Below are 27,480 nucleotides of genomic sequence, written 5' to 3'. Positions count from 1 at the left end.
TGCTTATTAAAGGAAGTACTTTGCTTTTATTAAAAAAAACTCTTGACCCAGAAACATTGGAAATACAACAAAACTTCAGCTAGAATGAATAGTGACAGACCTTTTACGATTTGATGGCTGCTAGGTGCCCATTGTCTTTGGTAGCTTCACAGCAGGGAAGAGAACATACTTGCACATTTCAAAGGAACAATGTATCCAGAATAATTCTACATTTTTGTTTACAAGCTTAGCAGTAAGGCAAATGACTAAGAAAACTTTGGGACTGAGCTACTATTTCCTTGCTAAAGCTGGTATCTCAAATACTAAATTTGGGCAAAACCAAAAATCTAGACTGGCCACTTGTCTGCGCAGATCACTTTTAGTGTCTGTCGTCCTAGCATTCATCACACCCAGTCCACATGTTAAAACCTTTATATCACTCCAAGGGATCCCTGTCCCCATCAGCAGCCAGTAAGAAAGAAGACAAAATGCAGCTGATCACTCTTGTTAGTCTGGCTAACGACCAAATGCAGAAACATTTCCGCTGCTTCTTTAGGTAAGGTTAACAAAGTGAACTAGAACTGTATCAACCTCAGCTTATGGTCCTTGAAAGTTAAATTAAGAAGCAATTCTCTGGCTTTAATATCTATCTACCTCTGTAGCATAGAAGACAAGTGCTTACTTATGAACACTGTTTGCACAAACCAATTAATGTACGTAAACAAATAAAGAGAATTTATTTTTAAGGAAATCACTACCATAATAAAGTCAGAGCAGTCAATAATACAACTGTCCTTGCTAGGTAATGACACTGGACTCACAATACCATGGAATTTTTTTTACATTTTTTTTTTAATAAAGGAATTAGAAAATTTCATTCTAAAGTTACTCCAAGGAACTGGAAAGATCAGAGCACATATATTCAATTTTTATACAGATTCATTTTGTTAGATAAACAGTATCAGATATGCACTGTTTCCAAAACAACTGAATGTTACGTGCATTTAGTAAGAACGGACATCAGCTCAGGTTGGCTGATAATTGGGACACTTATTCATAGGCCAATATGTAAGGCAATTATCTAGTCTCAATCAGGTAACATTAGAACATGGGAAAACAGAACAAATCGGAATTTAAAGAAATGTCATAAACAGATTTTACACAACTTTCTTAACAAATACCTTGACTGACACATTTTTCAGATCAGACTTCCCATCCAGCCTTTCAGTCTTTTACTAAAATATATTTAAGTTTTTCTGGAAAAAGCATTTAACAAAATGTGTTTAACAAAACTTGCCATTTACCAATTACTCTCCAACAAACCTGGAGGGAACAGCACACATGCTGTTTTATTACTAAGCATAAAAGTCAATGTTCTCAAAACCAGCATAGCTTATGTAAGGTAAGGCATCTTCACAGCTTGGCTCTCAAAAGAAGCAATTCCTTAACTATAGTAACAAGTGTCTATAAAGAAAAATCCTCCTAAAAATAATTTCAATATAGCCAGTGAGAAACAAACTAACCATGTAGTGTGTTCAACAGAGAAAAAAAACCTCTCACTTATATCAATATGTCTCTTCGATTCCTCAATTGCCTATTGAAAAAAATTAGACAATTGCACTTGTTACTGGAAAACTCACAGAACAGTCTTACTTGTTGGTGTCAAGCATCAACGGTTTATTGTGATTTTTGTTGTAGCAGGATTGTTTGGTTCTTAAAGCAAGGAAATTCGTGACCTAATTAGGTCAGTAGTTTGTTCCATACCAGCTATTTACCTTTTTGGTGCTTACATAAAGCACCAAACTGATTATAATATATTCCTTGGTTTCTTCCAACCATACAAACTCAACACAGACTTTACCCTCTGAATCTGCATAGTCTGCAGTATAGATATGACCCATGTAGTCATAAAGGCCGGATGACTTGGTAGACAATTCCATGTGGACTGGAGCACTAAAACACCAGAAGGGCCTTCCAGTTTCATCCAAGAGAGTCAGATCCATCACAAAGCAGTCCTACAAACACAAACAGAAGAGATTATTTCCCTATGTCATGGCACAGTAAATACATCTGTCCCTGATTTTAGAAGACCTATCAAGGGTTCAGGGAGTTTTGTATGAAGGCTAAAACCTCAAAATAAAATTGATAGTGCTTCACTGACCTACTGCAACAAATACTTACTTAGAGGTTTCCTAGAGAAATCAAAATTGAAACCTACACACATCAAATGCTGTGCTATAGTAGGTACCACTGCCAAACCAAATCAGATATTACTTCTTGAACATTTTTAAGCCCTTAATATCTGTTTTTCTCAATTATTAGTTACTTTATCATTCAAATAATGATAGTCCTTTCAATATGAGAAAGCAACCTAAGTTTAAAGTCAGCTACTAAACTTGTGTGAATGCAGCAATGTTTGCAGAGATACTCATGGACCACCCAAGGCAGTGCACACACAATTACCCTTCCAAGCCAGCTGTAAACCGTACTTTTTGAAAGGCTCACAGCTTCAGTTCCCAAAAAGGTAATATTAAAAATCTTGATGTAATTCTTCCTCTTACAAATTCTTGAAAATATTTCTTTACAAGATTACACAACTAGATAATTTTAAAATGTTAATGCCAATTCCTTGGTCTTTGCAAACTGATGGTTTCACATATCCCTTGGAAGCAAAGGAGTCATGTCATTGTTAGGATCAGCTGTTCCTAATTCTCATGAGTTCTGAATCACTAAATGAGTCAAATTATCTTAATTATGTTGTATCTATGCTCCAAAAGCATAAACAAACCAACACCACATATTCCATGCCAAAAAATTTCATTTGGAATGCTTTATTCATCTGTACTACATAGTTGTGCTTCTGTTGCTCTAACACTGCTTTCACTATTACTTAACTTCAATCAAACAACACAATGGCAGATGGCACAAACATGAGGCAATATGATACACACAGTTTCCCTAAGCTTTTTACTGTAGACTATGCTGAAAATACAAAATTCAAACCAAACCTAATGATGGTGTAATAAACTTATATGTGCTACAGAATCACTGGAAACAAGAAAGAATTACTATTTTCTGGTCTGATAACTTGCATATAGAAGGCCAATTATGAAAAGTAAAGTGGGATGGTGTTGGGTGGTGGGGTCTTCCCATGCATTTCTGTCCTGGTTCTGGTCAGTATCAGGTTAAGTTTTACAGTAGACAGGAGGGAGCATGGCTAAGACAGGGAGGTTGTTTTATACCACCTCATTTCCAGGGGCAAGGAAAGGGCTTTCTTCTCCTTAGGGGTATTGTGCCATGGTCAGGTTGTGCTCCATGGTGAGCATTTGCATGTGAATCACCCCACTCTCATGTACATTCTTGTTATTAATAGTGTTGCTGCTACTCTCCATTTTCTTATCTCATTGCAGCTTCCAGTAAACTGCTCTTATCTCAACCTTGTAACTTTTGTGCCTCCAGTTCTCCTTTCCAGCCCAACACAGGGGAGAGGAAAGGGAAAGCAAACCAGTGGAGTGTGATTTGGAGTGGATACAGCGAGAATACTAAATTGGAGAATACCATTCCAAAGCCATGATAATTTCCAACTATCTGTACTTCAGCAATTAATTTTTTATTGAAAAACCCAGAAGTGCCAAGAAAGTTTTTGGTTTTTTTTGTTTTCTTTAGGGTACTAAACAAAATTCAAATAAATTCAAAGTAATGGAATGTCCTACTTCTGTGGCTGATGTTGTCTGGCCTTCACGTGCTTCAAGAATTTTAGAGACTTATGGTAAAAACCACACTGAATTCAACCCACAGCTATATGATGACATGTTCCCTTGTCATCACAGAATGAGGGGTTTAAAAAAAAATACTGTATTCTTTATTTTGTCCTAGAAACAAATATTCAATATAATTTATGCTGTAAGCACATAGGAGAAAGACTAAAACTGAAAAAACTAAAGACTACAGCCATAGCTCTCTGTTTCCCCTGACAGATAACTTCCTAAATTCTTATGTACTACTCAGAATCTTTTTCATGGGAAAAAAAAAAAAGATTCTGCCAAGCAGCTGTTCATCCTATAGAATCATAGAATGATTTGGGTTAGAAGGAACCTTTATAAGTCATCTAATTCCAACTCCCCTGCCTCACTATGCTCAGTATGGAGAAAGAATTTTTAGCTTTTTTTTTCCCCCAACATCCAGTTTAAATCTACCCTCTTTCCGTTTAAAAACATTGTCCCTTGTTTTGTCACTACATGCCTTGGTAAAAAAAGTCTCATCAAACAGTATTCCATTCCACATTTATAAAGGATTGGCAGAAACAACAGTTTTATTAATTCTTTTTTTCAAAAGAAGTACCAAAATTAAAATCAAATGTTAAACGAGATGATTTTTCAGTAGTGCTTAAATTATATTCATCAGAATTTTCCTGACTTCTGAAACATTCATGCTGATAAAGTGCATTTAAAAATATGTGCCTACACCACTATTGCAAAAGCTACAGAACTACTCTGAAACTTTGTTTGAAATAATTATTTTAGGAATTTTATCCAATAGAATGCATGAGCATTCCTCTAAAAATAAAGAGTTCATCTAGCTGACTGATGCACCTGACTGGAGCTAGGTGCTGACTGTGTGGATGTGGACTGTAGTTTCCTGTGTCCACTGGCTTTTTAACATTCCCAAGCAGTTCCTAACTTTCACTGCATATTCAGCACAGAACTGCTGAGTACTTCCCCAGAGGTTCAAGGTTTATTGCTCGTGAAAAAGCCCCAACCAACCAAAACAAACAAACCAAAAGAAAAAAAAAAACACAAAACAAAAAATATCACTCTCACACCAAACAAAAAAAAAAAAAAAAATCCTCAAAAAAAGTACATCTGCAGTACATTTTTTTGTCCAGCATTTCCAAGCGGGCTGGTCAGTCACAGCATCTCTGCTGAGTGGAAAGCACTGGAGTAATTACACACAGATAATGGGACTATCATGCAATCCAGACTCTATAAGAGAAAGGAGAGAACTCTTTTCCTCAAAATTCACTTTTTTTTTGAATATTGGAATAGAGGTTTTATCCAGTTACAGACAGCTCCTACAAAAATAAATTGTTTAAAAAATAGCATATTTAGGAAGCACAAACAATTCTATTTTGAGGTAAGCACTTCCAGGAACAAAAAGTATTTCTGACCTTTACATTGCCTTTAAACACATCTGTTTCCCAGCATATGCCAAGTGTCCCAATAATAGGCAAGTGCTTCCTATTATCCTTTAAGTTTACAACTCTGAGACTCAGGTATCCATTTTCAATGTCACCTGAAAATATAAACAATATACAACATTACAACAGCATAAATCAAATTCAGCCCAAGTACACTGTAAATGTTCTCTTATCTTCTTTCTATGTCTTTTTCTTCCCACTCAGCGATAAGAAACCCTTGTATACATCAACAGCTAAATATCAATCACTTTAGAGAGGAATTAAGTTGCAATTTGGAGCTTTGATTCTATGATCCACAGTAGAAACTGCAGATAAAAAATTCTTTTGTATTTTTTAGTATAAAAACAGGAATGCCACCTAAAGAACTTACACAAGGATGCAAGGAGTAAATTTCACATTCAACATTTCAATTTTATGCCACCAGTGCCTCCACCACTTCTCATTCCCCAGAAGTCAAGCTCAACACTAACACACAAAATAAAACAATGAGATACCTCCCCAACCTTTTTTTTTTCAAGTGATTTAAATCTCTCAGCTCTGACTGGAAACTCAAATAACACAATACAAAGGGCAGATACAGATAACTATTCCTCCTTAGAAAGGATAATGCATGATTTAAATTGACATGAAGTATGATTTGATTTAAATCAAGTTTTTAAATGATGGATTTTTTCATTTTTTAAGTAGTTTTCCAAGGCCCCTGGGGGTTTCTTGGCAGAATTACTATGATTTGTGATTTTTTTATTACTACATATAACCATATTTCTTTGGAATCTCTTCCTCTCTTCTCAAAAGAGATTGACCTTTTTTTTACATTTTTTTCCCTTTATTATCAGAGAAGAAGAGTTAACCAAGGAATCCAACAGTCTAATTATAACTTGGGGTACATCATAGTGAACATGACTACAAAGAAAAGTGAAAATAAAAGCATCACATCATGACACAAGCAGATTTCTTGGTAGGACATCCCTTAAACAAGTTTCCTTGAACAAGAGCTACTCTCTCAAAAGAGCAAAACAAAAGTACTAGAGACCTCAGTACAAAGAAAAAGAAATTATCTAACACTTGCAGGAGGCAGATACAATGGGAGAGAAGGATTCCCAGGAACATAATGCTTGTCAGGATCCAGTAGCAGGTCCTGGATGGTAAGGTAACAAGTGAAGGGTCTTGCAGAGATTTAAGATGCAAGGCGGAAGTGTTTTGCCTGTAATTCTCCTTCAATCAAGCCCAAGTAGCACCATGAGGCTACAGACAGAAGAAGCAACAGCAGAAAGGCTGGCTGTGAGTTAAATGGCTGCATCCAGCATGCAGTGACAGCAAAACCTCTGCTTGGTGGTTACATGAAGCAGATAGTTGGCGACCGTGATGGAGAAAGAAAGCCCACACTTTTAACACAGAGGCCAAAAACTTCTCTGAATTGGTACTTAATAGAGCCAAGCAACTCCCAAGATACAGCTGGCCACAAACCATTGCTGGAAAGGCATCACTCACCAGTGGGGAATCCAAAGAATACTCATTCTGGAAAGGAAGCAGCCCAGCATATGACAGAGAAAAACAGCTGCAGGTTTTTCAGTACAGACACTGGAATAGGAGTATGAATACAGTGAAACCAACATTACTATGCCCAGGAAATATTTTGTAGGAAATACTTTGTATGGTTGAAGGAAATGCAATCCTCCAGACCGTGATACCCACTGTCCTTGCAGTGAAGTGCAAAAGAAATCAATGAGGAAAATGTTAGCAGAATTAATTTCCAAGATCCAGCTCAAAGTAGAAAAAGGCCACAAATTGGCACCTGTCCAAATGGTTCAGTTCCAAAACCTCAGTAAATCAAATTCAATGACAAAATTTCATTCAAGGTAAAAATATCTTATTTAAATAGTTTACTGACTAATCACTGGAAGTCCACATCTAAGTTGAGCTTTTATACAAAAGGCTTGAAAACCTCAGTCAATAAGCATTTTTTCCAAAAGGACTACTTGGTTATCCACAATTCCAATCTGAATGGAAGTGGGTATTTCCCTTACTCATTCAAATCAAATTAAGTTTGAATGGAATAAAAACGGATTGAAAAAAGCATTCTGCTAATAAATTAATGACGCCCAGGACATCACTACAATTGCATGGCATTAATACGCCATTGCTAGATAGATCATCTGGCTATGATGTGTTGCAGTTACTTCTTAACTTCAGCTAGAATGGAAATAAGATCAGGAACAGATCAGGAATCTGAAGGCTAATTATTCATGGGTTGGTTAATCCAGACTTCATATATGTTTTTTTTAATAGAAAAGCTCCATTGCAGTCCTCACATTCAGGAAGAAGGAAAAGTCTGCCTAGAAACAAGCAAGAAACTGATGGCTAAGTACTGGAAACTCCTCTTCCTCACCCCAGTCAGATGAGAAAATGAAATTAAAGGGCAGGACTAGCATTGTTAAACACATGAAGAGAAACATAGAGGAAGCAAATTGGACAGGGCTTTCTTCAGCTTGAGCCAGACTTTGTTTCATTGTCCCCTTATAATATCTCTAGCCCTTGATTTATGCAAGGCACGCACAGCAGCAAAGCAGCAGAGTAAGTTATAGTGAACAAATATTTCCAAATAAAGGTAATACCACAAAAGAGAACATATACCATGTAGACAAACCTCAGGAGAAAGAAACAAATAGACCAATAGTTCCAAAACACTTATTTTAGCTAAAAGCTAAGGAAGTTTCTTTTGCTAACCAAGCCTTTGTTGCAAGTTGTCATTTGATTGGTATTTTCAGATGAAAAGCTGTGCTTAACACTAATTCTGGTGCCAACAACCAGCCTTACCACACTGAAATGGTTATTTAAATTTGCAAATCAATCTTCAAGGTCAAGCAAAACATTTCAAATGCCCAATATGAATTTTTACAAACAAATCTTAGAAGTTCTCTAAATACACAAAAATCAACCCTTACATTTTGCAAGCACAACACATCAGTTTACATCTACAAGAAATGACACTGAAAAGCTTAAACTACCATGTGGCTAAAAAACTGTACTTAAAAAGTTGAAAATCTAGGTAAATACATTTCAAAAATATTTATTAAGAAGCTGGATTCATGGCTTCTGGGAGTCATATGGAAAGCCTGTCATAGCTTCCTGAAAACAAGGAAAGTTTTCTAAATATTTTCAATTCAGTTACAAAGTATTTAACATATTCACCCTACAGTACCTGTCAATGAGACCATATTATTAATCCTGTTCACATGAAAGGGAGCATAAAATAAAATGCTAAACCCCAACCAAAACAGTGGCGAAACAGGTAGTTACTGCAATGCAAGTATAATAACAGAAAAAAAATCTGTAGCCATATACATTATATCTGCTTGGTTTAATGAAGTGTGACAAACTTTTTTAATTTAAGAATTCTGCAAAACGAATTGAAAATGGAGTAGCAAAATGAAGCACAATATTAATAGATACTAACAAAAAGCAGACAAAAATTAATCTTGAACAAATAAATCAGTTATTCTGCAAAACACAAATGGGCATTCTCTGGTAACTGAGGAATGCCTAAAGCTTCCTAGTGAAAACCAATAAATAAGTAAAACAACAGTACTAGCTGACATGTGCCTCATGTATGTGCCTCAAGTTGTGGAAACTGCCATGGGTGTGTCACATCTATAATTTAAAATAAAACTAGACTGGGTAGAGAATTTTCAGAAATAGCAAGACTTCCCAGTATGTTGCAGGACTTCCATGCTTCAGAGTCCTCCCAGAGGATGGGACAAAGTGTATTATTAGAATGGACCCTAAAAACAAAACACTAACCCATCAAACACAACCAGTTTGGATAAACCTGGCCACATTCAGCAACACCTTGCTCACCAGAATGAGAAAAATGAATAAAAAATCACAATGAAAAATGTGACAGCAGACAGCCATATGCTGCCTCACTACACCATTTTTGGAGGAAATCAAGCATTTTCTAAAAGGAATTATTGTGCAAGCACATGGAAGGGACTAGATGACAAATGAGCTTATTGTCTGCAGAACCATGGCTTCAGCTGTCTGATGCCCTTTGAGATCAAAGTGGCTGTCACACTACTGAAGGTCACAAAACCAAAGCAATTCAGAAAACACTTGTGAACTTAAAACAGATTCTGTAACTTGCAAAGCAAGATGGCATCACAGCTGTAGCTCATGGACATTTGTTTCAATATGCATAAATATCAGCTTAATCTTTTGCGGAAGTGGCTTCTAAGCAGCAAGAAAGTGATACCAAGAACGGAAGTATGCCACATAATACTTTTTCTTGTGCAACTATATCGCTAGGAGCATAACATTTTCATTTTAGAAGACAAACTTGATATTCAGCTAAATGAGAAAAACCAACACAATTCCAAAAACCCAACCCTCTGGCCAATTTTGAGAAGATTTATTTTAAGAACGTAAAGAGGACTCTTGTACTACAGAACATTTCAGGTAAGATTTCTTGCTACATGCATAGACTTTCACTGAAGTTTTATCCTTAGAAGTATTCCTTTAATTCAAGCTTGATGCTTTTCTAGAATCTGAAAACATGTATATTTCAGGTTCAAAGACTACAACGTTCCACACTGCACAAGGCTGCAGTCTAAATGACAGCTCTTGGAATCACCAAATACAAATGAGAAAAAACAAACCAAATCACGGGGAAATTTTGCAGCCCTGTAAAAGAACTCACGCCTGACAATAGCGCCCTCTACTGACAGAAAAACAATATTCTCTGAAATCCACACTGCTCAGGAACACCGGTATTAAAAAAAATACTGGGGAGCAATAATTAATTTACAGTACTTAATTCTAAATTAAATTAATGACAGTGTTTTATTTTAATATTTTAATCTGTCTCAGCTTACAGAAAGATAGCTGTGTAGTTTAGGAAGTTATGCTGAAGTTATGTCAAAAGAGAGATCACCCATGTATTTTTGAAAACCCCAGTACAATTATGAATTTGTGCTGTATGAGAACAACAGGGACGTTCAATCATGTCTCATGGAAAGAAGTGCTGAGAACAGAATGAAGCAGCAGTTAAAAACAATGACTGAAGTAGTTTTCCACACAATGAAAGGATGTCATAACAAGGCAACCTTAAGCTCAGCGAAATAAAAACTGTAAATCTTAAAAGTTCACAGTAACTTCTACAAATGTATCTATATATTTAATCTGTCTGTGCAACCAAAGTATACTAGAGAATTCTACAGAAACAAGCTTACAAAATGTATGAGGACAAACTGTCTCTCCTTTATAAAATACAAGTGAAAGAAACATCAACCTGCACCAAGAACTGTGCCGGTGCATTATTAATGTAGCACAGAACTAAAAGAAAAGTCCCTGAAAATCTGCAGAATTTGTGTCCCAGGCCTGACACGGTGTCACTGCAACAGCGGGCAGACTTCTTACAGAGCAGGCTTAGGATGCCACAGAAAGCACCATGCAGATATAAAGAAACCACACCACAGACAGAAAGATAGCTTACTCCTAAAAATCCATTAAAGTTTCACCCCTTAAAACAGAGAAAATAGATATAAGAAGGAAAGATGTAACAGCAGGGTTCATTTTTAAAACAGACGTTATTGTTCCATCAACTTTACGTTTTCTGCAGAAGAGGCACTTGAATGATCCACACATGTACATGCAGTTTCTGCCATGCAGATCAAGATGCAGGCTGTAGTCATGCAGTCCATATTCTGAGTCACTATCATCCAGTACAGGTTTATTAGGTGGAGGAGCATATTGACTTGAAAAACAAAAGATAGAATTTAGCAAGGGAGGATGACTTAGTAAAGATATAACACATAGGCCTACATTGAGACTGTCATCTTAAGACAGTTTTAAAATCAAACATCTCTAGTTCATCATGCTTCTTTTAAGATAATACAGTGTCTAATACTGCTGATCAGCTGTTCAGCCTAGCCAAAGGCAGAAAATATGGCAGTCAACTTTAAAAGGTACATCTGTTAAACTTCAAAACATGGACTTGTCTAGGAAAAAGAAAAAAGCATTAGCCTAACTACAAATCTAAAAGTCCCCTAGCTCTAGAGACTTCTCTGAAACAGCAAATAATTGAAGTAATTTTGCCTGTGCCTAACTAAATAACTACTGCACACAAGTGACCTAAAGAGACCACATGCCAGAGGCAACTGAGCAATTTCTAGATAGGATTCAATTTGGTATTAAGGGAGATGGTGTTAAATCTTACATCATGTGTGGGAAGAGCCACACTAAGTTATAGTGGGCATTTAAGACTACTGGTAGATACAACAATATCTGACAAGAAAGCTGAGTGGGAAATAAATTCCCCAAATACTATTCTAAAGCTAAAAAAATTCATATTTTTAAACAGTTTACAATGTACAAACATGTTTTATACTATATACTGCAATACACACATATACGAACACTTCATAGGAACCCAGCTACTTTCTCAATAGGACTAAAAGATTACTGCAGGCACCTCACCAGTTTATCAGAGTTTCTCCACCTCTAACACAGCGAAAGATTACTTTCCTACTTCCTGAAATACCTCTCTCTTTTCCTTCTGTTTCAGATAGAAACAGGAAACAAGAAGACTGCTTGGGAAAAGGGAGAAAGTGTGTGTAGTGTATTTCTAACTTTCTCAATACGGTAACTACTAGTACCCTTGTACAACTAAATTATCTCCTTAAGAGTATAACAATGGCAATATTTTAGTATGAAAATGCTTCTGCAGTTCTGTATTTAGTTACTGTAACTGTTGCTTATATTAAACAAGAACAGTTAATTACTGCCTAAATATAAACCTCTTACCCGCAGCCAATTTTAACTGTAAAACTCAAAGCTTTATTCAAAAGGTTATCTTTATTACCCACAAAGGAAAACCAAACTTACGCAGTAGCAGAACCCAAAATGCTTCTCTCAAGAAGTTGATTATAATGAAGATTCGCCATAACAAAAGCCATTGCATTTTTCTCCTGAAAAGTTAATTAAAGTAGATATATTTTCATCTGGAAATTCTTTTTTTCATAAGGTCTTTCTGAGCATAAAAATTCATAGATAAATGCTGCTGCTTTTTATTCTGCCAATTGCTGTAATAATGTTAGTAATGACTTGCTTTAACACTTGGACTCCTAAAACCTTTACTTTCTTTTCACAAGAGTACAGAATATATATAAAAGGTTGCAGAGTTTTTGTATTATGGGGAAAGAGAAGGAAGCTAGCTATGCCAAGACAAAAAATATGAGAGCAATCCAAGAACTGTACTTCCCTAGCTTCCACTTACCACTTTAAAAAATATACCTAAAAAGAATCAAACGGCACTCACTCCCTACTACTGAAGCATCAAATTTATTTTCATGTGTAAGGAACATTTCCAAAGAGGGCTAACATCAGTGAGGAATACAGAATTATTCCATAGAAATTGTGAATTTCAAAGTAAAAATTGTGTCTTCACCAGATTATTTACTCCTGGGAAAACATTAAGAACATAACCTTCTATAGTCAAAGAAAACATCAATGTGAAAACTAAATAGAGACAGAGGTACATATTTACTTTAAGAACATAGAATGCTAGGATGTCAGGGTTCTTTTTCCTTTAAATGCATTTTTTAAATCCTACATTTACAAACACCTAACTCAATAGGAAAATTATTCACTGCCAGAAGTCTATTACTCTCCTGAAATATGGGCAACTACTGTTTTCATCTCTATGGGTTACCAGAAAGTGACAACCTCTATTCAACTTTTTGGCTTTTTAACGACTCTTCTATTTTCATAGTGCAAAATTACTGCTATAAGGGATTTAACTAGGGGGATCTATCAATCACAAAATTTCTCGTCTTTCTCTATCCAAATACCAGGAGGCCCATGTAACCTGCCCTTAGTTTCTGTTATGCAGCTATGTGCAAAAAAACAAAACGTGTGGCATTTACAATTATTACACCCACTGACACTTAACTACCTTGTATTACTCTGCCTACACAGAGAATAAGAACTGCTGTTCAGAAACGCAAACAGGGAAAATATACTAGAGTGACACACTCGATTCTTAACAACAATGTGGAACTTGGTTATGACTGAACCATTTCCAGGTGCTGAAAGAGTTGTCTTTCCCAGCATGAATGGGGCCAATACATATGCAAGACCACAGAGCCAACAATACAGGGACATCAGTCTACAAAACTTCTGAAGATACAAGAGAAATGGCTGTTCATTTAGCAGAGCTTTTCACAGATTGAAACAACCTGTAGCGGTTTTATCCCGGTCAGGTAGTCTCAAGTTTTCTAGGAAACAGACTTTCTTACCTTTAAGTAAGAGTGAAAGAAATAGTCCTTCTGCAGTTTTAAACATTGCCTCTGGTGATTGTGCACATTTGAGGCAGCATGTTTGCAGCTGGAAATCAGACACAACTTCAAGCAACTGATCACAGCCTCTCTGAGGAAAGTTCCTTGCCAGTGCCAAATAACCTAAGTCAATGTCAATAGCATGGCTGAAGGGAGGAAAAAAGTGCTGCCACCGCTGAATTCAGATCAAGAGCAGAACACCTAAGATAGGCTTCCACAGCACCCAGCCCTGCATAGCTACAGGCAGACAGAGGCCCCAGTGCAAAGACGCAGATTCCGTACAAAGATGCAGATTCTTTTTGCGTAGAAGTCTACTTCAGATGTTCTGCACTGCCCTCTAAAGACATTAATCTTTACCATCTCTACACTCACCTTAGAGAGGCTAACTGCTTAACTTAGACTCTTAATACCAAGAATTTAATACCCCCAAAAGGGCATGATTTACAGCATTCCTACTGCTGGAGCAGGATATGGCTACATGGCAATGTAGATTAAAGCCAAGTTGCTATGTAGGAACTCATCACTTTGAGTGATATGGACAGGTAATGGCATGAATCACAGGAAGAAGCACTTCTCAAACCATTCCTTTGAAAATTACTCTAGGATATCAAAATTGAGCATGTGAAGACTGGAAAATAAGTAAAACTGAACACAGTATCTAACATGGAATGATACATAACTGATCTTTTAATTAGAAGTGGATTTTTTAATGTATATTAAAATAAATATCCTGTGATAGCTCTTTAGGATACAATAAATCATCCACTTACTGTTCCTACATGTGTTTTGTGGTTACTAGTTTAGACAAGATCTTTCAAAATCTAAAGGGGGGAAAAAAAAGGAAGATTAAAAAAAAAAAAAAACCCTCCCCAAACGCAAACTACAAGTCAAAAAAAAAATTTCCTTCAAATAACAATAAAATACTGAAACAAAATGTTATCTTACCTTCCAAATTCCTACTAACAGTCCTGGACTCAGACTGAAGAGTTGGACAAGCTCATCAGCACCCACCACTACACTATTTTCAGTCAGGTTAGCAAGAGAGTACTCAGCAATCAAGGAAAATCGACGAGGACTTTGAAAAGAACATACAGAACAGAGCAAAAAGGTTATGTCTCCTTATTCATGTAAAAGTTCAGCCTGATTACATTTTTAACTCTGAAGTCTGACCAACAGCACATGATGAAAATGGTTTTGAAAGCATTTGGCATGCAGAGTTATAAACTATACCTCTGAACAACTACAGTGTACTAGCAGGATCTCAATCCCTAACAAGATAAGAAACAAAAAACACTATATGATCTTCTAAAGCGCTCTTTACAAAAGAAGAACTTATGTGCTTGCCCAATTTTTCAAAATACAGAATTACTTTATAATTTGTTTTTGATACTAAATGGAATCACTGAACCTTTATCACTGTGAAGCAAAATTCAAAGGAAAGGATCAAATTGTACATATAATGAATTAAAAGTTTGTGTTATGGGAAGCTTTCCTTTTTTCAATTTTTTTTCTATATTTTACCTATCATTAAAGCCATTTAGGTCCAAAACACTCTTAAATATAAGCTCATGGACACTCTTATTAACTAATGACACATTAAAAAAAAGAGCAGACAGTAGAGTTTACATTACCTATTCAGAATGAAGAAAGAAGTCTTTCTAGAATCCTTTTGAGACTCAGGTTCTTATTATACTCAAAACAGTTCCTAGATTTCCACATGGTATCACTGTAGTATCACCTACAACTATACACTGAACACTGCCTCGGATGGGGCACCCACAACCTCCCTGGACAACCTGTTCCAGTGTCCCACCACCCTCACAATAAAAAATTTCATCCTAATCAACATCAGCCTTTTCCATCTTTAAGCCAATCAGGCCTGTCCCTGCACTTACAGTCTCTACAATGACATACTGAAATTGGTGAAAACATTCTATAGTCATAATTTGTAAAAACCTGTAACTGTGAAATAAGTACATCAACTGCCTGCAAGCTTTCTTTTTTTGTTTTCTACACATGAATCATCATCTTGGTAAAACAACTACATTTCCTACATAATTTGACTGCAAGACTTGTTCAGCTAACTTTATACAAAAGCTTCTCTTGATTTATTTCTTTTTTAAGTAAATGCTTTTCTTCTGTTTGAGGAACATGGTGTTTTGTAGGTGAAGAATTTTCTCTTTTCAGAACTCTGTGGCTAGGGGCTTTGTTTAAGAAGCATGTAGCTGACACTGCACCTACTATACAAGGAGGCCCAGATGTGTGCTAAACTCCTTGACAGCAAACAAATACCTCAAATAGACAATTTTCATTTAAATATATTTTTAGAATATAATGACAAAAAACATTGTACACATTTAAGTTAAAAAACAAGGGACATGCTGTGGACTGTGTGACTTTATATGCATATACTGAAGACTGCACGCATAGTTAAACACCAAGTTCTCTAAATTCACACACACAGCTACCAGACAGAAAATAAATTTTAACAACATAAATTACTTGATTGTAGCCACATAAATACTGATGAACTTTTTCAAGCTAAATTTCTCACAATAAATTCTCCTAGATTTACAATTTTTTTTCATGCTCATTTGTGAAAATACCTTAGATTCAGCTTTCCAAGTCAGGACTTATCAGTCAGCATATCACATGCCAATAGCTACATTAACCTATGAATTAATTTCATAGCTTCTAGATTATTCTATTTCTTGCTAAAAAGCTCTACCAAAGAAGAGAAAAACATAGAAAGAAATACTGCAGGGAGGCTTTCTAATGAAGAGTTAACTTACTGAGTCACACAAATGTCAGATAGGTCATACAGACACGTTATCAACCAGTTGCACCCAAAAAATCCTCAAAAATCCTATGTTAAAACTCACCCATTCTTGCTGGGAGGTATGCTTTGGTCAGGAAGCAATGGTGTAACTCCAAACAGTTTTAGGGTTGACAGGATGTCTAAGCATGGCCAGTCTGTACCATGCCAAAGTACAGTAACAGATGTGTCCTTAAATGATAGGTTTGGCTTCTCTACTACATGTTCTTTTCCATTTTTGTCCTTTAGAACAATTATCCAATTCAATCCAGAGACTCTGTTATTTAGGAATTGAGAGGGAAGAGGGGTGTTTAAAAACAAATTCCCAAAGTGATAAAACTTAAACTATGCTTTCAACAGAATTTTAAAATTTCTACTAGCTGCTACTTATGTTCCTCAGTTTCAGTCATTTATAGATTATCATTGTATCTTCCCATTATGATATACATTTTATAGTTCTAATTCTATAACGCCCCAAGCCATTAATATTTTGTACATTGTTCTAAAGTAAATTTTTGTGACAAGGTATTGCTTACTTCATAGCTTCTTTGTTTTTACATGGAAGACCTGTATAAGGATCTAGAAATTTAGCAAGCCGCATTACTCTAGTTTTGAAGGCAGATGTTTGTTTGGAAATGTATTCTTTCTTCCAGTACCCAGGCTTTTTATCATGTAAAGCAGTACAGCCCAAAGAAGGAGTTTCTGTTTGTTTAGACTTCATTTTCCGAATTGTCCATTTTGGGTGCAAAGAGCTGGAATAGAGTTTCAGCCAAATTCCGCTGAAAATAAAAACAGAATAAAGAGGAATAAATTTCAAAAATAGTCACTTCATTTTTTATATGCACATCTCAGCTACCACTGAGCATAATTTTAGCACAAAAACAGTCTTGTCTGTCTTCCCAAAGATATGAGAGCCAGGATGAAACTCTGTGATAGCACCGTCATAGTCAGCAAAGTAAGTGAAAACTGATAAAGGTTAAGCAGAAAATTTTGAAAATTCCACCCCAAAACGATGCAAAATGATGCATCCTCCTCATAGAAAATCAGCTAGCGGAAAAAGTGGTTTAATACCTCCTATTCAACAAAGATAATCTGTATACTTCAAGTTTCTCAGATGCAGCTGAAAGTGGGGTGGAGGAAGACAATTTAGAACACCTTTGTTTGGTGGTACCAATGTCATGTCAATCCCTTCTGCACTCTCTTTGGAAAAGCCCAGAGAACACATGACTTTCTGAAGTCAAAGAAGTATGTAACTCTAATGATGGATTCATCTCTTTCATGCCAGGAAAACTATGAGGTCACATTTCAGCCCCTCATACCCCAGTATGTCTAGGACAGTTCACAGAATATGGAGTACAGGAACCTACAAGAATTCAAACAATAATCGGTGAATACAGGTTGCCAATAAATTTTCTCATTCTGAAGTGCTAGACATATAGTGTACATAACTGCAGTGAGGAAAATTAATAGCAAGGGCAACAAATTCTTAAAAGACATTTTCTACCACTTATTAGCAAGATTACCAATTATCACTTATCCTCAGGCAAACTTACTCTAGTGAGTATTGTATGGCATCTTCCCCTCTCCTCAAAGCATTCAAGGACTAGATCCATCCCACACTGCCTTCTACCCATCAAAACCATTCTCAATTCATCAGCTGCTGAGAATAAGCCCCCACATGCCGAGAGCCAGGGTCTGGTTATTGATGCAAACCTACTCAGGAATTTTGCACAAACCTTCCTGCCCACTACTCTGCAGATATATACAGAATTCCCCACTGCCATTTTTTGAGATAAAGTATCTAAAACAGACCAATAAGCTGCTGTGCCTGGTAAAGGTGGGTTCACAGTCAACATGAGTTTTCAACCTTCCTTTCACCAAAAGCCAGGTAGGAAGGGTAACAAAAAGAGCAACCCCATAACTGAAACAAAGTTTTAAGATACTTCTATTTTAAGACCATAAAAGGCAGTCAAGTTACCAGATAGTATAAAGCATTTCTGATGGAGAAGGGAAATTCTTTTGTAACTCCAAAGCAGTTTAGAATTGTCCAGTGATGAAAAAAAGGAGAGATGTCCTTAACATAACATCACCAGGGGAATTTGAGCGGTGTATCATCCAGCTGGTGTTCATCAGCCTAAGAAGTCCAGTAAAATAACCTCCTAAAAATTCTCCTGTTAACTAGAAACCCCTTCCCAAGAGAGACATCCTTTGATGGAGAGAGATAATCTGCATCTTACTGTATGATGCTGAAAAGACAGGGCTTAGTAGTAGGCATTTCCTGCATTTTGAAGTTGCAGATTCAAGCAATTTAGTTGACTGAACACAGACTAATGACAAATACCTACCATCCTCATCCTCACTCTTAGTAACATATTGCTTCTTCTTTTCCCAAAACAGTGATGTGCAAGCAAAGAAATCAGTTCAAGAACCTCAAAAATTCAGCTAGGGCAGGGAGACAGAGAAGAAGATGAAGGAGGACTTGGAATCACAAGTGTTTAGGAATGTATCACTGCCCTTTAATCCTCAACTTCCAAAGAATTCAGGACAGATAGATCAGAAAGACATCCAACAGAGAAGCACACGTTTGCCTCTTTCACAACAGAATATATGCCCTTTTTTCCTCAAATTGTTAATACTCAAGGCCTCTTACCAGACATTACTACAACAAGCCAAACAAACCTTTTACTGCTAACTCAAATGTCAGAATCAGACACATCACCATCAGCCATCACTTGACCACAATGCCAAAAAGTCCCTGTGCTCTCACTTCCTCTTACACAAGCACATTCTGCTGGTGATCAGAATCCTCAAGTTTTCGCAGGCAGACCATATCTGTGAACTTCACACACTGCATGATAGGAAGGCTGGAATACCCCATGCTGGGGCATGGAGGATGCAGAAGTGGAGGGGGAGGGTCATAAACATTTCCTTTTCTCTTTAACAGTTATATTGGAGACATCAGTGCCAAGAACTGCTCACTTGCAGGCATTATATGAACAGTCAAGACAAATCACTGCATTAGGCAGCACAGACATACCACAATGAAAGACTGATAGTCCTGTTGCATCAAGGACAGCACCTTGTACATCAAGGATAGCAGAAATACCCTAAAAAAAATACTCAGTCTAAAAACCAAGGTCAGATTTGTCATAGAAATATGCAGAGATTTTAATTAAAACTTCTGTTCATACACTGCAAGACTCAGGGTCTTGAGAAGGTCCATTAAAATCCATCAGGAAGAAATTACTTGGTCCCACTGAACCAGTCAGGCTCCTAGATAAGGGAAAGTAACTCTCCCCCAAATCCCATTTGTGCACATACACTAATCTCTGTTGAGATTAGAAAACGGAAACAGAGATTGTTGAGATGGAGACAGATTAATCATCTTCCCCTGGACAGCCACAGTGATTTTATCCTGCCTTACCACCCTGAAGTGGAAAACACATGCCAAGATTGGTACAACTATGCAATTTTTATCTACCCTTACCTGCTGACAGCCTCAAAACCTAAATCTGGATTACAGATCTTCCCTTTAAATTCATCAGTTATAAAGGTATCAATGCCAAGGTAAACCAATTAATTCACCATACAAGTTTCAGTAAATATGGGAGGAATAGATTCATACCAGGTACATCAACTTCCTATAGAGGAAGACATTTTCTCATTCAAACAACACTAATGCAGTAGAATCCTAGAAAGAAAAGGATGCCCAGATTATTGCATACCAACCCAGGTCTCTCCTCTTTACCCTTTGACAAAATTATCATCGTACTGGTAGGAGCGATTTATGAACTCCATATAAGCAATCCTTATAAAAAAAGTGTCAGTATTTATCTTCATCTCTTTTGTTCTCAATTAGAAATCACCAAACTTCACAAACAGAGCAACAGTTAAAAAACACTAGTGGATCGTTTGATTGAATCAATCCCTCTGCAAAAACTTGATGAAAGAATTAAGTAAGGAGGACTTCAAAATTGTGAAAGCTATGACAATTCCATAAAGCTACTGGAGACACACCATTAAGGATCACCTGAACTGAAAAGTTTGTGCAGGTCCATGTGAATACAAACAAATATTTGCAAATTTTAAAACAAAAAAAAAGTGCTAACAGCAACATTTCAAAGCACTGGATTTCTTTTTTGCCTCATAACTCCCATTAAACAAGAGGCCCTGAACAGATAGAACTCCATGTAACACATACTGTGGGCTATGCAGGGAAATTCCACAGAGTAAATGCCCATAGGTGCACACATTAGTGCTCTGGCATCAGAGAAACTATATTAGAAGGACCCATAATTAAGGCAAACACAATTACGACACAACTGAGACCTTCCCTCTTCCTTACTTGTCATTGGCCAGTTCATAGAAGCGCTTATTCACACAACCAACAGCCAATAGGGACACAGCATCCAAATAGGAAAATATCTTCAGCAGCATTTCTGATGGCATGCTGGAAAAGAAAAGAAAAATGAACACTGTTAGACTTGCCTGCAAACACAGAAAAGACAGTGGCAGAGAATTTTAATTTAAAACCAGACAAAAACAGAAGAGGTGGAAACCAGCAGGTTGTAAATGGATGAATCAAAAATCATGTGAAGAGTTAAACTGTGGAGTTTGGGTTCTAATTTCACCCTCTGGTATGTGGTATTTGCTTAAAGTAATTCATCACAACTTATTCAAGTGGCACAGGACAATTACATGAAAAGTTATGGGTTTGCATTTTCATTAAACTTTGTTAACTATGTTTGACATGAAACTACCTCATTTTGCTTCAGTTTCTTACTGCTTGTACCATGATTTTAACCATAACCACCAGCATTTGCAAAACTGCAGATATATTCACTCTCCCTTTTGACTGCGGTGTCAGGTCTCAGGATGCACCAGGACAGAAATGTCCTAGTCTAACAGCAAGATCATGCTCTACCTCATCAGAATCTTCAAACTGTACATGCTCAGGGGTCATGTCCTGTACAGGCTCAGTTTTCATTTATGTCAACAGAAAGATGTGAACTTCAAAGTAAGAGCTAAGTGATATCTTAAAAATGTCAGTGTCTCTGTGCATCTGGAAGGCTGCTTGAAATGCAGGTGCCAGTCTAAGCACAGCAAGCAGAACATACCCTGGAGATCAGCCAATGTGATTTCTGCATTAACAGACAGGAACCTTGTACCATTTGAGCAGTACCTCATAACTGCACAGAGTTTAAGATACGTGCATTTTATACTCTAATTTTCTTGGGCATTGAGTATGGTCACAACAAAATCACCGCTGCAAATAAAAAGTGCTTTGAAAGTCAACACCCCAGCTGTGCCTCTTGTCCTTTTACTACTGGGTTATTTGTAACACTTACTGATTTATAACACTATTTCAGAACCAGAGAGCTTTAAAGGGTAGCATGATAATGCCAATACCTCAATGTTTGTATTAAACTCAGAATCTTAGCTGCATTGACATAGAAGCAACATGCCAAAACTGACATGTTATTATGTGAAATAACTCATACATTGTAAGCCCAAATCAGTTAGTACACTCATTTCAGAGATAATTTAGAAGTGATACATTAAAAAGATGCAGATTAGCTAAAATAATACGCTTGATCCAGAATTTTCAACTGTATTCTTTTTCCTTTAAAGGAAGCTGAAAGGATTTTTTTTTTTCACCATTACATCAGTCTGACAGCACTGAGCTACTAAAGTAGCCATCCAATGCAAAACAGAGAAATCACTACACAGGAAGCTATCAAATGTATAAAACAAGGAAAACTATTTACTTCTTCAGGTAACATAGTCTTAGATTTTTTTGTGTGTGAAAATGTAACTAATTTTCAAAGAGAAAACAACTCACCATTATATTGAAAGTGCCTTTTCACCGTCAAACAGGAAGAGAAACATTTACTTGTAGCAAATATGCAGCAGCCACTTATTCCTCCCCCCTCATCCCAATCCAGCATTCTCAGCCTCTCTATACACTAAGATCCATTTGATGACAACCAATAACCAAGAGAAACAGAAGTTTAATTCCAAACTGGCTTTCATTGAAGGAATGAAATAACAATTTTTATTCTCAAGGACCAACATTGCCCATGACTTGCACAGAAGTTGCTGAAGGCTTCACATGGCTCAGAAAATGTACATATTCCTTGTGAGCTTAGAAAAGAACACAAAGGAGAACCACGCCAGAAAACATTAGAAGGTGAACACAGGATCCGAAAGTAGGCCAGGAAAGCAAATCTTTTCAACTCAGAGTATCTGACATAGAAATCTCCAAGATATGAATATAATTACTGCAAGCAGTCAAAAGACAGCTTACAGGGGGACTTCCACTCTTACTCCTAATGTAAAGACATACTCACCTCTCAATCCACACATTTGGTTTCAGTTTTATGGGAGGTGTCAAGTACAGACTTTTAATTCCAGCATTTACAGTTTCAGAACATTCCCCTGGCCCGGCAGCAAAGGTCCTTAACCTACTTGTAAGAAGGAAAAGCTGTTAAGAGTCATGTACTCACAAAATGAAGAAATACACATACTGTGCACACCTAGACACAACATTTCAACCGATGCAGGGAACACATCACATGCCAATCATTATTACTTGAACAATTTCACCTAAGTTAAAATACCTGGCATCAGGAAGATTCAGATTTAAACTCACAGCTGTCAATCCTACGATTGATCTCTCACAGCAGGCAAAGGGAATAGTGTTCCCCCAAATTAGTTTGAATCCAGTAGAGATCTATTACCCTCAGACAGCAGCACCACTGCTTGGCCACCACAACCAAGTTCCACTGAGGCCCCTGCAGCAAGTCAAACTCACTGATTAATCTTCTGTTTCACAACATTACTACAGAGACATTTTTGAGCCACCTAAATCTGCTAAGCTATGAAAAGACATCAGATTAAAACAATACCTTGAAACTTCCTCAGAAACTGTTGCGGTTCAAAAAGTATTTGTGTACTTTCATACTATACTATGCTGTTTACTTGCATAAACAGCAGCAAAGGAGATTTAATCCATGAAACAGAAGGCAGCTAACAAGCTCTAAGGGATGTCCAGATTTTAGTCAGACAAATTACTTGTTGGTAGAATTGCTTTATTAAGGTTTAGCGCTTGACATGCTTCACTGATTTCAGACCTAGGGGGAGGTTAACAAAGCTTGGGAAGAAGGATGGCCACTACTAGTGGACATAAAGAATGCAGAATTTACAGGCCACAAGGATACCTGGAACAACTCCCAAGATAAGGAAGAAACTATTAAAGCCAACTCAGCAATTGTGCTGAAATCAGCTCCAGCTTCCAGAAGTATGAGACTGTGATCACTGACCCAAGAAACTCACTGACTCAAAAAAGATAAAGACTGATAATGACTCATTCTCTTGCTTCTCATGCAAAGTTATTAGCATGAGAAGCAAGAGAATCATTATCCAATAGAAGATAGAAAACTAATTAATAAGAGAATTATGTAACTTGTAGTCAATAAGAACTAATTCCTTCCTTAGCTAAAATGTATAAAATAGTAAAACGTTTTAATAGTTGGTGTGCTGGCTTTGCGGATTTGCCACCCAACATCCCCTTCTGTGCAGAACTGTAAAGATATCAAATACCTCAACCCTGTGTCTGGATTGGCCTCTTGCACACCACAGTGAAAAAACCTATTTTGGCAACAATTCCACATTACAATTTGAATAGAAAAGAAAGAAATTTTGCATATTTCTAACAAAAATTCTTACAATCCAACCACTCACACATTTTTTCAAGTTTTCTGACAGGAAGGACTTTGTAAGCTGCAATTGCAAACAAATACTACAATTAATCCACAGAGAAATATGGAGACACAGTTTCAACCTTAAACCAAATCCTTACACTTCATACCCACTGATGCCACCAAGCAGGCAGAGTTCCCCATTCACTGCATTATTGATAGTTTAAATTGCCAGCACATTTCCAACACCTGGGTTTCTAGGCAATCAATCCATATTGGGGGGGGGGGGGGGGGGGGGGAGAGAATAGCTAATTTTAAACTATATGGGTACCATATATACCATATACATTTAATGCCTACTGATTTTGATTTAAGGTTGATTTATGCTCAAAGAAAAATAAAATCAAAATAAATTAACAGCTCTGGTCTACACTGTCAACGGTGCTATGTAAAAAAAAAAAAAAAAAAAAAAAAAGACATTTTACTGAAAATAAGCTTAACAAAAAGACAAGCACATTTCAGCTTGGGTGTCAATCACTGATAGACCAACTAAGTTAACAACTACCAAAAAGTAGTCTTATAATAAATACAACCTGGGCATCAAACAAGGGTTTTATTCATGTACCATTACCATGAACTCTTAGATGCTGAGGCACTAACAAACTGCCATTAAAGGGATTTAGAGACACAAGTTGTGTTCAACAGCAGCAGAGCTATCACTTCTGTACGTTCCAGGGCAGCACATCCCAGGCTATTCTCCCCTGAATCCTTGCTGAAAGCAGAGTTTGGGCATACTCTATAGGGACACAACTTCACAGACTCCAGTCACAGGACTAATTCAGATAAGAAGCTGGATTCTGGATTTTAAAACACACTACCTTGGACAAGCATAACCTGCATAGCCTGTATTCAGTCCTTCTTGATCATTTAAACCACCCTCCTCCCTTCTTCTTCACCCCAGGGAGAAATATCTGAGGAAAGAAATATTTTGCCCACACATGCCTTGAAAACTTTAATATAACAGCTATTGTTTTTGTAAGCTTCAATTAAAAAAAAACCTGCAGAACTTTTGCATCTTCCAAAACAAAAATATTTTCAAGGTGTGAAGAAACAAACAGCAAACCCAATCCATAAATTACTTTTCAAGTACTGTGTGTGCTAAGATTTTAAATTAGCATTAACAGAATGCTTTTATATTGCATTGACACAGCTTGGGCAGATAAGCCCAAGATAAAAATCAATGACAGCTGTTACACCCCCTCTTTAGAGACTTCTAGAACCACTGAGATTTCAGTTGCTTTTTCATTAGCTTTCAACCTGTGTGGCTCAGTTTTGTACCAGTATTTTCACTTTCACGCCCTATAATACTTGCAACGTGCCTTGGTTTTTTTGATGGTCAGCAAACAATTGTCTTTCAGGTAAATTGCAAATAATGTACAAAAAGCTTTAAGTAGCGATAAAACCTGTCTCCTCCACTTGTTAAAGCACATCGGGGGACAAGCAAAATTAACAATAATGTTTTGACATGGGTTGGTTGGGTTTTGTTCCCTCAGCTAACAATTTCAGTCTTTTTAAAAGCTGGGTATTACCCCAATCCATTTGCAGGTTAAAAAAAAGAAAAAGAAAAAAACAGCAGGGGAATGATAATGCTCTGAAACCCAAGGTTGAAGAAATGGGTTAGCAGAAAAATCTGCTTTTTCAACTTTGCCTCTCAGACTGATGCTTTAAAATTTTGAAAGCTGAACCTGTACTGTAAGGATTAAGGTAATCACACCTTCCACAGTGAAGCCCTCCAAATTATTACAAAGGCCTAACCACCCCGAACACACATAAAGTAGCCATTAAACTAACTTTGTGGATACTCATTACAGCACCTCCTCCAATCTGAAGGACATAACCAAAGTTTAAGCTCTCTTTTCCAGGCAGAAAAAAAAAAAAATGTTAAACCCAGGCCTCCGTGCACCTGGCAACAGCAGCGTTTTCCCACGGCAAGGTGCCCACAGGGCCAGGGCTAGGGAGAGGAAGATGGTGCCATGGTCACAGCCCTCGCCGTGAAGAGTCGAGAGCTAGAAACCAGAGCCGTGAAGCAGGTGAAATAAGTTTCCCAGAGAAGCAATGGGAGCTGAGGGAAAACAACAAAGCACCCTCCCCGGAAAAGGTGAAGGCCGAGCAGGCAGCCCCGGGCCGGCAGAGCCCCGCTCGGCGCGCCCACGGTTACCTGCCACGGCCCGTCGCCATGGCCGCTACAGCGGCGGCCTCGCACCGCCAGCGGGGAGGGAAGGGAAGGAACGAGGGCCGCCACCTCCCGTGGTACGCCCTGAGGCAGGGTGGGACGGCGGCAGCCCGAGGGAGGCGGTGCCCGGGAGGGCGGGCTCGGGGAAGGTGGGGCTGGAGCACGCCCGTGCGTGCGGGGCACTCGGGAAGCGTTAACGCCGCGGGGAGCGGTAGTGCTGCCTCCATGAGCATCCTGGCGCCTTCCCCCCACCGCACAGTGAGCTCAGAGCTCTCGGGCACTGTGCTCTCGTGTCTCAGAAACACAGAATTAATTAGGTTGGAAAATAGCTCTGAGATTACTTAGTCCAACCTATGACCAAAGACCACCATGTCAATTAGACCACAGCACTAAAGGCTAATTCCAGTCTTTCCTTAAATATCCCCAGGGTCGGTGGCTCCACCACCTCCCTGAGCAGCCCATTCCAATGTCCAATCGTCTTTTCTGTGAAGAAATTCTTCTTAATGTCCAACTTAAACCTTCCCTGGAACAACCTGAGGCCATTTCCTCTTGTTGGAAAAGAGGCTGACTCCCACCTAGCCACAGCTTGCTTTCAGGGATTTATACAGAGTGATAAAAGTCCCCTGAGCCTCCTTTTCTCCAAGCTAAACATCCCCACCTCCCTCAGCTGCTCCTCCTCAGACTTGTGCTCCAGACCCTTCACCAGCTCTGTTGCCCTTCTCTGGACCAGCTCTAGCAGCTCAGTATCTTTCTTAAATCGAAGGATTCAAAACTGAACACATTACTCAAGCTGTGGCCTCAACGGTGCCAAGTACAGTGGGACAATCAGCTCCCTAGTCCTGCTCACAACACTGGTTTTGATACAGGCCAGGAAGCCATTGGCTTTGGCCACCTGGCTCACGTTCAGCAGCTGTCACCAGCCCCCCCCCGCAGCTCTTTCTCCACCAGCACCTTTCCAGCCACTCTGTCCCCAGCCCTGCCTGAGGTTGTTGTGAGCAGGACCCGACACTTGGCCTTGTTGAACCTCATGCCGTCGATCTCGGCCCATCGTTTTAGCCTGCCCAGACCCCTCTAGCCGTCTCCATCCGTGGAAACGTCAACTGCATCGCTTTAATACATATATGTGTGCAAGACCAAGAAAAACATGTATGAAAACACAGCTTCAAAAGGGTGACCGGCACCGCAGGGCGGCGAGCAGCCCCCCCCCGCCACCTGCCCACCTC

General features: G+C 38.0%; 1 protein-coding gene across 6 annotated transcripts; it reads right to left on the bottom strand.

Moving 5' to 3' along the window:
• On the bottom strand, positions 1 to 27,392 carry FBXO15 (F-box protein 15). Of its 6 annotated transcripts, none has more exons than XM_053979900.1 (10): positions 27,238 to 27,392; positions 22,675 to 22,788; positions 20,670 to 20,774; positions 16,861 to 17,103; positions 16,392 to 16,601; positions 14,455 to 14,584; positions 12,059 to 12,141; positions 10,783 to 10,928; positions 5,147 to 5,271; positions 1 to 1,994 (listed from the first exon to the last, which is right to left on the bottom strand). In XM_053979900.1, exons 1-10 carry the CDS (start codon positions 27,303 to 27,305, stop codon positions 1,725 to 1,727), a joined length of 1,494 nt encoding a protein of 497 aa, XP_053835875.1. In that variant the 5' UTR covers positions 27,306 to 27,392; the 3' UTR covers positions 1 to 1,724. The 6 variants fall into 6 exon arrangements, with proteins under 6 accessions (XP_053835875.1, XP_053835916.1, XP_053835884.1 ...); XM_053979941.1 differs by lacking the exon at positions 27,238 to 27,392 and adding an exon at positions 27,209 to 27,226; XM_053979909.1 differs by lacking the exon at positions 27,238 to 27,392 and adding an exon at positions 26,243 to 26,437 and having other exon boundaries at positions 22,675 to 22,791.
• Positions 27,393 to 27,480: the final 88 nt, after the last annotated feature.

The sequence above is a fragment of the Vidua macroura genome, chromosome 1 (assembly GCF_024509145.1).
Source record: "Vidua macroura isolate BioBank_ID:100142 chromosome 1, ASM2450914v1, whole genome shotgun sequence".
Lineage (NCBI taxonomy): Eukaryota > Metazoa > Chordata > Aves > Passeriformes > Viduidae > Vidua > Vidua macroura.
The sequence above is the reverse complement of the archived record's forward strand: the minus strand, read 5'-3'. Positions and strand labels throughout refer to the sequence as shown.